Here is a 14,634-nt window from a genome sequence, read left to right on the forward strand (position 1 = left end):
ATATCGAACGAACTGTGAAAAATAAACATCGTAAGATGGTGCCAAATGAACATCACCATCTATAAATGAAAAATTAACAAAGGGGAACAAAACATTGTCCCTTTTGTAATACATTTTAGTCATGCTGGTCTAACGCCCCTTTCAATCGCTAGGAAATGTGCACTGAGTTTAAATTAACTGAAAAGTGATCTGTCAGTTTTGAATTTACATATATCAATGTACGGGGACTTTTTCCCTTTTTTTTAGTCTTACAAAAGAAATTTAATTTTTCACATTTAGAAATATATTTCGCCTCTGCAGTCTCTTTTATGTCCGAGGTCAATCTTAAACAAAAAAAATACCCACTCAAATGTAAGTGTAATTTTTGACATAACCTCACATTAAAATTTTTAATTCGAACACCCTAGGCCACACTATATTGACTATGTTTGTAAAAATTATAACAGGGTTAATCTAATGTTCGGGTTTGACCATCTGTCTTCTAGCTACTTCGTCATTGACCGCCATTTTCAAGCATATATAATTCAACTTCCGGTTAAGCCGCATCCCAAGAAAACAAAAATCCCAATACTTGTCCAAATTAATAAACTTGCAATTGTTGCCAACCCATAAACAAACAAATTACAACATGAGTCTAGAAGATGAAGTATTAAAAATAGGGAAGAAGCTCGAGAAAATGATTACGAGCGAAACAGTGGTAAGTGTCGAATACTCCGTTACACTTTCGCTTCGCGTTTTTTTTTTCTCTATTTTTGTCGTCCTCGCGTAAGCGATGTCATGTCCGTATCTTATAAATTATACACTAAAAAATAGAATAATAAACATTTCTTTGTTAAGATGTAAAATATTTTATTATTATGAAGGCGAAGGGAATCAACATTTGTCATCACACACACACTCAAAATCGAAATAAAAACTCGTCTACCTCTTAAATTGAATTAAAATCTAGTCATTTAGCAGTGGCGGATCCAGAAATTTTAATAAGTGGGGGCCCACTGACTGACCTAAGAGGGGGCCCGCTCCAGTCACGCTTCAGTGATTCCCTATATAAGCAACCAAATTTTTTCCCAAAAAGGGGGGGCCCGGGCCCCCTGGGCCCCCCCCTCTAAATCCGCCTCTGTTTAGAGCTTTTTAAGTAAATATATAAGTAACTCAAGCATTGATAATTCACAAATTAAAAATAAAAGTGAATAAAAATTATCTTAGACGTCTAGGGCTCATTATTAGTTAATAAATGCAAAATATAGGTGACTATATATGGGGGGTGGGATTTGCATATTGTTGAAGGCCATACATTGACCTTAAGTTTTTAAATTCTATGTCATTTGGTCTCTTGTGAAGAGTTGTCTCATTGGCAATCATATTGATTATACTACATCTTTTTAATATAAAATAACACAGTGAAGATACAACTTTGTGCTTATATTAGTTATTTTTATCTTGAAATGCAGTCTACAGATAAAAACTAAAGTATTAAAACAATGCATGTAAGAATGTAGTAGCAATATAACTAGACAGATACCAGTGACATAGCTCATCAAGGACGCAAAAGTAGCAACCTTGGTAAAAAAAAGATTAAAAAAAGGAAAATAAAGGAAGAAAAAGAAACTTCACAATAATTTTGAAATGGCTTTCATATAATACAGATTCTGGCTAGTCAGGTATCAGGTCCGTTCGCGCCCAATATACTTTCGCACCCTACACGTTCGCACTTCGCACCCAAGGTCCGTTCGCACTCTACACGTTTGCGCCCAATTTTAATTCAAATTCCAGTTGAATAATTGGAAAATCATCATTGTTGTTTTTAATTGCTTTCGTGTAAATACTGAATGTATTTATAGCTTGGTATGAGTAAAAGATTGAAGATTATAAATGAAAAACACAAAAGATAATTGTTTTTAACAGCTTGGTCCCTTTGATCTGAAACAATGAAACAATAAAATATAGCAATACACTATTATAACCAAAACATGATAAAATTTATTCAAGACTCAAAAAAAAAAAACGTAGTCAGAATCTCACTTCATTTTGAAACAAGTCAATGAAACAAAGTTATAGTAATACACTAACCAAAACATGATAAAGAGTTATTCAACACAAAATAAAACGTTGACAGAATCCCACTTTATTTTGAAAGGAATATTTTTTTTTTAACAATACACTATCCAAAACATGATTAAGATTTATTCAACACAAAAAAATGCTGTATCACTTTATTTTGAGACAATGAAAACAATAATATTTATAAGAATACTACTTGATTACAAAGTTGAAATTGGGCGCGAACATGTAGGGTGCGAACGGACTTTGGGTGCGAACATGTAGGGTGCGAAAGTGAAAGGGGCGAACATGAGTGGGTGCGAACGTGAATGGGCGCGAACGGACCCGGATTCGGCTAGTCATATAGTTCATATTAGAAGACGTATTGAAATATTATGTTTTTTTTTAAGTTTTCCAAAATAAGTTGTAAAATGGAAATCCTTTTTATAAGGGGGAGGGGATGTGTTCAAACTCCCCATGAAATAATATCGGAGTTAAAGAAATTTACTTAATTAAACTGACAAATTTGTTTAATCCTTCCCTTAGCAACTATTTTATACAGATGATCTGTATGATCTGTTGTGCATTAGTATTCCTGGTCTCCGGGCATATCATCATGCAGCCTGTTGATGACCTCATTTTGGGTCAGCAGCTTGACAATGACGAGTTGTAAGTTCAGAGTGCTTTTTGGATATGTGTTAAGCCTACTTCTGGTTTGCTTATAAATGCTACAAAATTTTCAACATCTTAAATGAAAACAATTATTTTTGGCACACTTTTTTTCAGAAACTAGTGAACTGCTCAACAGAATGAATTCATATTTTAACAGCCGCTAGACAGCAATGAGATGTGAGCACATTCAGGCATACTAGACACCTACTGACTGTTAATATACATGATATAACTTAATTCATTTGGATAATTATGAATTTTTACAAATTTCAGATGGTAATTACATAATCATAGCACCCAACAAAGTAAACATTATGGTGTAAAACAATTGTATTTATTTTGTTGGGTGGTGCTGTCATATGAAAACCATGCCTGAAATTGAGTAAAACTAAAAAGGTTCAATCTACAGGTTATTACACAATTTTTTATGGGAGGAGAACCAAAACACACATTTTGGTTCAACCTGACTATGATTTGTAAAAAACAAATTTTGAAAGGTTAAGCCTTTAGTTTTTAACGGATTTTTTTTTCTCTATTTCAGGAACACTCCAGTTCTTTAGACTTACTGAAATCATTACAGGAAAAGAAACTGAATTTAAATGTGTTACAGGTTTGTTTTTTAAGGCATACTTTAAAAATATAAATACACAAACTTTTATAAATTTACCTCCTCAGAACTTATTTTAATTGTGATGATTTCCTATCTCAGAAGTTCATCTATCATAAAAGTTCCAGATAGAAAAAAATGTTCTGGAATAAAATTTCCACTGGAAGAAGTATTACTTTGTTCCTGATAGAGTAAAGAGTACAGAATATATATATGTAACACTCAGAAATGTGTCCTTCCCCTCAAAAGTGTCCAATTCCCCCAAACGTATCCAAATCGACATCACTGAACTGCAAAACATGTGTACTGGTAAAAGGGCGCAAAAGCTAGTCATTTGTGTAAACGCCCAAACGTGTCCATGTCAAGGTTATTTTTTTTTCTTTTACTGGAACTATCATTCTGGTCCATATCATAAGAACATAGATTTGTCTGGTTACTGCCTTTTTTATTAGCATATACTCATTTTACTATTTCATTTAAAATTAGTCAATATAAATGACTTTTTTTAAGTGGCAGTATAACCTTGGTAAAATGAGGGCGTAAGTTTTGCTATGTTTGATATAAATGTAAGCAGTCATACTCAGTTAAATTGTAGATATTAAATTAGATACCTCGTGTAGGGAGAATGTACCTTTCTCTGTGCATTTTAAAACACATTGTTTCATGGTGATATTAGTTGTATTTTGGAAGGCAACATTTTTTTTTTAAATTTCTGCAACTTTTATATAAAACGAGATCTATTACATAACGAAGATTGGAGCAGTTTCTTACTGAAATCATAAAAAAATCAGTCTTTACTCGCTCTTACATTTGTTTTTAGATTAAAGTCCAAACTAGTGTTTATCCCGAAATACTGTAAAAATTTAGGTGCAATAATAAAACTCCTGATATGATAATAAAACCTGTACAGTGATTTATTGATAACATGATGTCGTTCAAATAAGTCATGAAATATTTGGCACTGGATGTTATGTCTCTTGTTTGTGTGTCGTTAGTGATGCTCAAAACCTAGAATATGTAAAAAAAAAAAAAACTGATAACCAGTTTCAGAGCTTTTTACAATATCATTAACATCAACAGTATAAGAATCATATGTATGTTTGCTCTAAAATACTTGCAACTGGACAATAATCATTTTCAGTCAAAAGTCAATTCATATGTTAAATTTGCAATATTTTTTAATACTAATCATTAACAACCCGCATTGAACAAACTAATGCTAACAAATGACCACTTAATCAACTGTGCCCCCCATCGTATAATTGCCGTAAACGATATTGATTTCATATAGTACATGTATTAGCGCTAAAAGATGTGATGTTCTGGCCTTGCGGTCATAAAACTTTCGAGCACGTTTTTTGTACTCAGACTCAAGAATCAACCAGTCACTGGATTTTGTGTTTCGAGCACTTATTTTGTACTCGGAGTACTCAGTAAAGTTTTATGACCGAGAGGCCTGGCCTTTAATAGTGGACACATTTTGGCGAATAACAATTATCGGACACATTTGGGTGTTATGAAATCGAAAAACTTTTGGGCAACATTTAATATTACGGACATGTTTGGGGGTATTAGACACGTTTGGAGGAAAGGACACATTTTGGATTGTTACATATATTCAAACAGGAACAGAATATAATTGCATAGTTTATAACAGAGTTTCAAATAGAACTTAGGTTATGAGGAACAAACATGCATTCACAGGGAAACACAATCTGTGATTTATGATTTCTTTAGTAAGCTAAGAAAAAGTCGCCAATTACCTATTGTAGAAAATGTTTGGCAAGAAATTTTGCATTTTAAAAAGCTGGAGATCACCTTGAAGAAAGTTTTTATTTCAGTAATAACATCATTGTGTTTTGGATAAAGATTCAATTAAATTCAACTGAAACTGTATTGTCACTGGCCAGATGGCTAGATCTTCCATGTTTCATCTCTTCCTTTTGGAGTATAAACTTCAGAGTGCAGTGAGGTGAACATGCTGTAGATCCTTGCCCATGGCAAGCAGTTAATTAATATATACTCATATATTAAAGTTATAAGATGATATATATATGTAGGTGTATAACTGTACTAAAACTAACATAAGTTGTATATGATGTATGATTTTTTAGAATCTAGTGTAACTCCAATGTAAACAATGGAAGATAAGTCTAAATCAAGATAGTTTCCTTTGATTAATCGTTTTCTATATTTGATTGTAAAATGAAACCAATTTTTGCCCTTTAGTGTAAATTTTGATTGTGTGTTTGTACAATTGTTACTTGAACATTATGTCTGCTTTATAAAATTTTGTCTGTACCACACACTATATAAGAATAAGCAGATATGGCAATGAGACAACTATCCACCAAAGTTCAAATGAAGTGGATGTAAGCAATTCAAGACAACTGTTCACCCTTACTATGCCAGTTGTAATACATTTTTAAAATTAAATTGAATATTTTTGAAAATAAAAATAAAATTCATTGATAATTATTTAAAGAGTATAGCATATCTGTTAATATATTTAATAAAACATGAATATAAAACATTTTATTTGGTGACTTTTATTTTAGAAAACCAGAATTGGGATGACAGTAAATAATTTTAGGAAAGGATCAAGAAATGATGAAGTTATATCCCTGGCTAAAAGTCTGATTAAGAGTTGGAAAAAACTCTTACCAGCAGGTATGGAAATAAAGACTAGTATAATGTATTCATTTTAAAATTGTTGGAAGGTTGAGTGCTCTCAAACATGTTTAACCCTGCCACATTCATTATGTGTCTGTCCCAAGTCATGAACCTGTAGTTGCTGCCTTGGGCCAGGTGAAGTAAAAACATTATTCAAGAACAATAAATAAGAATTGAAGTCAGTTCACTTCTGTTAAAGACAAAAATGGTTACAACCATGCTTTTAACCTGAATGGCTATTTTAAGTTTTTTTCTGAAACACCTTCCTACAGCAAGTTAATGTCATAGCCATTTTAATTTTTGTTCAGTTGGACTTGAAGCAAATTTTGCTCATAACTTAATTTGGCCATGCAATCTTCACTGAGGACTAGAATTGTTTACATATATACAAATTTCTGTTAAGTGTTTGTTTGTGAAATGACGAGAAATATAACTTTATAATTTTTTTTTATATTTGAAATTGTTGATAGTTTTCACATGTTTGAATAATACCATTTTCTAATTTTTATTTAAGAAAATACCCAGTCAAATAATAAAAATGGGGAAACCAAAAAATCAACATCAAATTCTCCTGAAAATTCACAAGATTCAGAAATGTTAGAATCACAGGAATCTGTTGATAATTCTGAAGAAAAGTCTGAGGAAAAGCAGGAGACAAAAGAACCAACAACGCCTGTAGATATCACAGCGCCCTCTACACATGATCCTGTACGAATAAAATGTAGAGAATTATTAGCTAATGCATTAAAAATAGAATGTAAGTTACTTTATATATATATGTTACTTCTGTAAATACTTTTATAGGGTGCAAACTATCAATCTTCAAAGTACTATTTGACTACATTTTATTAATATTTATTTTACTTTAGTGATTGTGAAGATATTGTTTCAAATAATGGATATATTCTATAACATACATGTTTTATATTTTCCAATTGCAAAGTAAGCTTTTTTTATTTTATATTTTATACATGCCATTTATATCTTTTGAACAACCCTATTTTATTGTAGGTAATGTTGTTTCTTCATCAAGTCCTGACGATCTTGCTGCCCATGTTGAGGAATGTATCCTTTTATTCAGTCATATAATATATATGTACAGGCTTTAACATATATCATGAATGCTCAATATTGGTAACAATTGCATTCAGACCTTTACTTCTAACAAATGTCTGATACAATTATCCAGGTTGATTTCTATTCTAAGATTACGTTCATGGTCAACCTTTACACTACCAGTTTTCTTACTCCTACTGAATTTGAGCAATAACTGGCTGCAACAGCTGATATACAGTACATGTACTACATCAAAAATATGGAATTTATCTACTTTTTAGGGGTCCTGTAGGTTTCTTAATGTTCAGTTGTAACATTTTACTAAAAACTTATCTATCACAATACATACGAACTAAGGAAAATTAAGAAAGGGGGCATGTTTCTATGAGACAATAACCTCAAATCATAACAAACAAAAAACAAACAAAAAAAGCACACAGATTATGTATTATGACTTTTTTCCTTAACTGTATTTAGACATTTTTCAAGAATTTAACAATACAGATAGCAAATATAAGGCACGGGTTAGAAGTAGAATAGCTAACTTGAAAGATGTTAGAAATCCCAAACTAAGAGAAAATGTGCTGTGTGGTTTAGTTTCTACTGAAAGAATAGCCAGCATGCCAACAGAGGTAAGCTAAATTGAAAGACTTAAAATAACATTAGGATTTTACTGCTTACAAATGTCTGATACAATTATTTAGGATGATTTCTATTCTAAGAATAAGTTAATGGACAATGTTCACACTAGCAGTTTACCTTCTGCTACTGAATTTGAGCAATAACTGGCTCCAACTGCTGAGATACAGAACATGTGCAACATATAAAGTATTGAATATATCTAATTTTTAGGGTTACCTTAGGTTTCAAAATGTTCAGTTGTAAAGTTTGAATTTTTATCTATCATGGTACATATGAATTAGTTAGAACCCTGTGTTGTAACACAGAGGTCCCAGGTTCAAGTCCTGGAGGAAACAATGTGATTTTCTGATAAAAACTATGCTCTCCAGTTACATTTATAACTCCTATGAGTGATGGGGGCATTTCTTTTTTTAAAATTCCCATGACTTAAAGGGGCACTACCTACGAGATAAATTAAAAGTCTAAAGTATGATTTTTTTTGTTCAATCATCAATGAAAGAGAAGAAGTGAAATTATAATTCGCTTTTAGCTGCTAAAATGGTTCAATTTTGTCAAATTAAGATAAGAAACATTGATAATGAATTATTCACTTGCAAGTGAATGATTCGACCTCAATAAATCCGTATTCATGTGAACTCCAGTTTAATCCCTAAGAAAGAGATAGAATAACGCATGCATTGTATGTGTACAGTTATTTAAAGGAAAAGAATTTCGTCAACATTGAAAGTGAAACAAAGGTAAATCATTTGATTGACTGATTCTATCCACAAAAAAATCATTCTTATAAGGTAACAAGAGTGCACACGCTGAAATGTCTCGCCTTCTATACTAATCATTGATATTATGTTGATAGTCCTAAGTATAAAGCTAAGCTTGAATACAACTGTCACATAAACTTAACATTAACCAAGATAACTAAACAAAGACCAATGAACCTTGAAAATGAGGTCAAGGTCAGATGAACCATGCCAGGCAGACATGTACAGCTAACAATGCTTCTATACAACATATATAGTTGACCTATTACTTATAGTTTAAGAAAAATACACCAAAACACAAAAACTTAAAACTGTGCAATGAACCGTGAAAATGAAGTCACGGTCAAATAAAACCTGCGCGACTGACATAAAGATCATAAAATATTTCCATACACCAAATATCGATGACCTATGGCATATAGTATTAGATAAAAAGACCAAAACTCAAAAACTTAACTTTGACCACTGAACCATGAAATAATAAATAAAATATAAAGCTTTTAAGAAGTAAGCTAACACCGCCGCCGCCGCCTCCGCCGGATCACTATCCCTATGTCGAGCTTTCTGCAACAAAAGTTGCAGGCTCGACAAAAACGATGATAAACATATATTTTTAATCTATGATACAAAATTTAACAGACCTATAAAAATCCAATTGTACGAGTTGCTTAATCTATTTATATCTATGTTTATGTTTACATCGCTTATATGGTCATAAAAGGTCAACTCAATAGTTAATTAGATGGCATCTACACTAAAATATACACGAATCGAATCTAAATGTTATTGAGACCATGTCCTGCAAATTGTTTGTTTTAGACTTTTGATAGTTTGGAAAATAGATGAACATGAATTTGACAGCTAGTGCCCCTTTAAGGGAACATGCATTACTTTTATAATTCCCATGACTGAAGCAGACAACACTTATTTAATAAAATCCCATGACTGAAGGGAACATATCTTGCTGTTATAATTCCCATGACTGCTTTAATGTTGTTTGAAGTTAAAACTTATTGATATTATTATCATAAAAAATCAGAAAATAAACTATTTAGAACTCAGTTGATCGATGCTTTTAAGGTAAGCCTAATAAGTAAAATTTGCATAATAATATAGAAATTATTACAAGTGTATAGGAAGTAAACAAGTTTTGTCTGCAGACATATAGTGTTTGTTTTTATCACTGCAGGATATGGCCTGCGATAAGATGAAAGAGTTAAGAGCCAAATACACAAAAGAATCTATAGATGATCATCAGATGGCAAAAACAGAAGGGACAACGACAGATTTGTTTAAATGTGGAAAATGTGGAAAAAATAAGTGTACATATAGTCAGGTATGGTATTCAACCTAGGGACAATTAAAACAAATAAAGCATGGTTGTCATATGATATCTTTTCTTGAATATAACTTTACATTGAGAAGAGAAGCTTACATCAGTTTTGTGTAAAATAAATAAATATAGCTCATTCTATTTTGTTAAAAGATCAGAAATTTGGCCATTTCACATAGGAATATTTGTTACTATTAGAAATAATAAAAACATTAAAATTGAAATCTACATTAACATGCCTAACATAATTTAAAAAATTGATAAAATAAAATACCTATTTGGGACTAATGAAAAGTGAAAGTAGGTGGACTTTATCCTGCTCTGCAGGCAGTTCTCGTTTAAATTAAAACCTTTTTACTGGTAATTATGTAACAATACATAAGTAGTTTGAAAATAACTTTTGATCAGTGTTACAAAAGTAAACAAAATGTTGACTGTATTTATTTGGATAAGAAGAATAGTTATTTTTTCATTGTTTATGGAGTATAAAATGTATGCATAACATTATAAGGATTGCCAAGACTAATCATTTCATTGCCTTTTATTTTTTCCAGATGGGCCATTCAAATTTATCAATTTTCTTCTGTAAATAAATTTCTGCAGTTTCCCATTATAGATAAATTTATGCATTCAACTTAAGATATGCTAACTTTTATAACTTTGGCTAATTCTATGCCTATCAGCCTTTACTGTGGTGCCATTTAAACAAAATATGTCAAAATTTACACTTCTCATTATATAAGACATAACAATCTTCAATGAGAGGGTTTACTGAAGAATCTTTTCATCTTAATCAAAATTGAGAATGGAAATGGGGAATGTGTCAAAGAGATAACAACCGGACCAAAGAGCAGATAACAGTGTATATTTTATTTGTCAGATGATAGGGTTATTTTGAAACATTAACTAGATGTTATTGTCATCTGTCTTTCAGATGCAGACAAGAAGTGCTGATGAACCTATGACAACATTTGTGTTCTGCATGGAATGTGGTAACAGATGGAAGGTAATAGATACAACACCAAATAAACTTCATTATACCCTTGCTCCAATGGAGAGATATAATGGTTTCTCTAATTCTTCGTCAATTTATCCCTTTCTGCACCCATTGTATAAAAAAAATTTAATCAATGTGTGGTTCGTTTGATCTCAGTACTTCATTGGTTAAAATACGATTATGACATTGAATTTTGTTGCTTTCCTCTGAATTTCCTATTGTGATGGCATGAAAAAAGGCGACCATGTCTGATGACGTCACATAGAAAGAACACATCTTTTTGCAGATCATTGGAGTTTGTGTGCATAATGTTAGAAAATCATTAGAGAAACAGATTCCACCACCAAATCTCGTGTAATACGATATTTATCCACTCTCAACAGTTAAATTTTAAATATTCAAAACGCTCGGGCAAGCCTCGCGTTTTAAATTTGAAAATTTAACTGTCTTGAGTGGATAAATATCGTATTACACTCCATGCAGTCGTAGAATCTATATTTACCCGTCTCTGTCTATCTGTCTGTCAATCTCTTGAAAGTTTTATCAATTTTTAGCTCAGGCCAAGTGAGCTTTTCTCATCACTTGGCGTCCGTTGTCCATCGTTGTTAACTTTTACAAAAATCTTCTCCTCTGAAACTACTGGCCCAAATTTTAACCAAAATTAGCCACAATCATCATTGGGGTATCTAGTTTAAAAAATGTGTTAGATGACCGGGCCAACCAACCAAGATGGCTGCCATGGCTAAAAATAGAACATAGGGGGTAAAATGTAGATTTTGGCTTATATCTCTGAAACCAAAGCATTTAGAGCAAATCTGACAGGGTTTGTTAAATTGTTTATAAGGTCAAGATCTGTCTGCCCTCTAAATTTCAGACAAATCAGACAACCCGTTGTTGGGTAGCTGCCCCCAAATTAGTAATTTTAAGGAAATTTTGCCGTTTACGATTATTATCTTGAATATTATTATAGATAGAGATAAACTGTAAACTGCAATAATGTTCAGCAAAGTAAGATCTACAAATAAGTCGGCATGACCAAAATTATCAGCTGACCCCTAAAGGAGTTATTGCCCTTTATAGTCAATTTTTCTAAAATTTTGGTAATCTTTTAAAAAAATCTTCTCTGAAACTACTGGGCCAAATTTAACCAAACTTGGCCATAATTATCATTGGGGTAAAATGTAGATTTTTGCTTATATCTCTGAAACCAAAGCATTTATAGCAAATCTGACGCGGGGTTAAATTGTTAATCAGGTATCATGTATCTGCCCTGAAATTTTCAGACAAATTGAACAACCCGTTGTTGGGTTGCTGTCCCCGAATTAGTAATTTTAAGGGAATTTTGCAGATTTTGGTTATCTTGAATATTTAAAAAAAATAGAGATAAACTGTAATCAGCTGTTATTTTCAGCAAAGTAAGATCTATAAATAAGTCAACATGACCAAAATTGTCAATTGACCCCTTAAGGAGTTATTACCCTTTATAGTCAATTTTAACAATTTTCATAAATTTTTGTAAATTTTTGTAAATTTTTACAACATATTTTCCACTGCAGTTACTGTGCCAAGTTCATTATAGATAGAGATACTTGTAGCAACAAGAATGTTCAGTAAAGTAAGATCTACAAACACATCACCAAAACACAATTTTGTCATGAATTTATCTGTGTCCATTGTTTAATATGCACATAGACCAAGGTGAGCGACACAGGCTCTTGAGAGCCTCTAGTTTCATTGATCAGAGCTTCCTGAAATTTGGTATCTATCTCAGTTGATCATCCTATACTGTGGGATTTGTTTTTTTACATTCATTGCTCATCAACTTCCTGAAATATAGAAGAAAGCTTTGTATTGCCATGCCATACCATGTATGCGTTTTCACATGTTGCTTATCAACCTCCTGTTCGACAAATACTTATAGTAGGGAATCAATAGCTCACATTTCAGCTTCATTTTTCCTGCACATTTAATGTACTTTTTGTAACTTTTTGATCAGAATGTTATTTCACATGGATTTTTCTTAAATAGTGAGCAATACAAAAGGGAAGTTATTTGAACACTTTTAAAGTTCTAGCAGACTGTAGTCAATAAAGATATGCTATTCATCAATTTAGGATTCTGGAATCCCCTGTAACATTGCAGTTGGTTTAATTTTTTATCAGAAAAGAAATAAACATCATAAAGTCACTATTAGTTAGGCCTCGAAATCAAAATTATTACATTTTGATCTATCATCACACTACAGTGCATTCACATTTTTACAAGTCAAAGTCATTGTGTAGTTGTTAAAGAAGTCTTTCACATGATACTTTTCTCTTTTGATTTCTTTGATACAAGATTTATATATACATATGTCATAATTTTGTATTTTAGTTTTGCTGAGGAAAGGTATAAGCTGGGAAAGAAACACAGAGAGTTGTTCCATGGACAACCAAAAATGGATCAATGAATTGCTATCAAGAAATGTACATTACCTTTAACTTGTACATAAAAATTAGGGCATGGCCAAATAACTACAATTAAACATAAGTTATACTGTATAAATAGTTCTGCTGGAAAAATTGTAAATAATTAGACGGTAATGGTTACACTGTTTCAGTGATAAATGAATTACAATTATAAAGAACTTGTAAGTGAAATTATTTGGTTTTCAGACACCAGAAAAAAATAAATCTGTTAACTTTTTTTATGATAAAAACGAAAATAAACAGCTTGTTGAAATTCCTTCTGATTTTGAAGCTTGAATTAACTCTCTTCTTACTATTGGTAGTAATTTTATTTTATGTGCATGCCTTTTTTCGAAAGCAGCAGGGTTTATTGGCATTTAATCATGAGAGGTGTGGTTTAAAACTGATACAAAAACTAATCAGAACATGTCTGAATGATATATTTCCACAAATGATGAAAAGAATAATCAGATGAAAATTACTTTCCAATGCAGTCTAGTTCAGAGACTTAAATATGTTGGGCACGAGTTAGAAAATGAGAGTCAGAAACAGTTAAAAGTAAACAAATTATATGAATCAGTCACCGTAAATGAGTGGCAACTGATTGAATAAGACAAGAACATATTTTCTTTCACAATTGTTCCAAGAAACCTGTCTGAGAACCTTTTAATTTCATAAGGCCTAAAGGTGTCCTTTGTCAGAATATTTAAGTTTATGATAAATATTGTGTGTGTATATACAAAGAGTTCTTGTTAATGATAGTGAAAACAGTGGAAAGCAATCATGTGATTTGATTTCTTATAGAGTTTTGACATATTTTGTTAGATATTTTATATAACTTTGAATTTTACACCATGAAGCATTTGGAGCTTTAACTTCATCTCAAGGAATGATAAACTAGATTAGTATTAAACCTGAATATTTTTAAGAAATATTTTTAGTAGAAAAAGAAATGGAAATTAAGTGCATATTATATAATGGTTGTTATTATCAACACAAACAGTGGGTATTTTAGGATTATTAAGAATCATGTCAGATTTATTTTTTGATTTATAACCTGTAATCAGTAGAATTCCTATATGTTCATCTATTATTTCACACCATTTTTGTATAAAATTACATAACATTTCATATTTTTGTGTTTGTTTCATTTTGTGAAAAAGAATTCTAAATGTTTTATGAACTTTCCTGGGTAGTCAATCTTTTTCTAGAAATCACTTTTTTTTTACTTTAGTAGGTTTCATTAGTTATTTTTAGAAATATGTAAGGTTTTATAATTTTTTTTCCAAAGTTTGGTATTATAAAGTGTGTTCCTTTAAACTAATGCCAACAATAAATATGCCGATTTGTGAAAATATTGAATACATCAATACTTATGACTTTTATATATATATCAGCTATATATAGTT

At 31.4% G+C, this 14,634-nt stretch overlaps 1 protein-coding gene across 1 annotated transcript; it reads left to right on the forward strand.

The window, feature by feature from the left end:
• Window positions 1-514: 514 nt before the first annotated feature.
• Window positions 515-13,289, forward strand: LOC143056569 (transcription elongation factor A protein 1-like). Its single transcript, XM_076229675.1, has 9 exons — window positions 515-697; window positions 3,254-3,322; window positions 5,878-5,989; window positions 6,507-6,749; window positions 7,004-7,057; window positions 7,526-7,680; window positions 9,638-9,784; window positions 10,716-10,787; window positions 13,152-13,289. Exons 1-9 carry the CDS (start codon window positions 629-631, stop codon window positions 13,158-13,160), a joined length of 930 nt encoding a protein of 309 aa, XP_076085790.1. The 5' UTR covers window positions 515-628; the 3' UTR covers window positions 13,161-13,289.
• The last annotated feature ends 1,345 nt before the right edge of the window (window positions 13,290-14,634 follow it).

The sequence above is a fragment of the Mytilus galloprovincialis genome, chromosome 1, assembly GCF_965363235.1.
Source record: "Mytilus galloprovincialis chromosome 1, xbMytGall1.hap1.1, whole genome shotgun sequence".
NCBI lineage: Eukaryota > Metazoa > Mollusca > Bivalvia > Mytilida > Mytilidae > Mytilus > Mytilus galloprovincialis.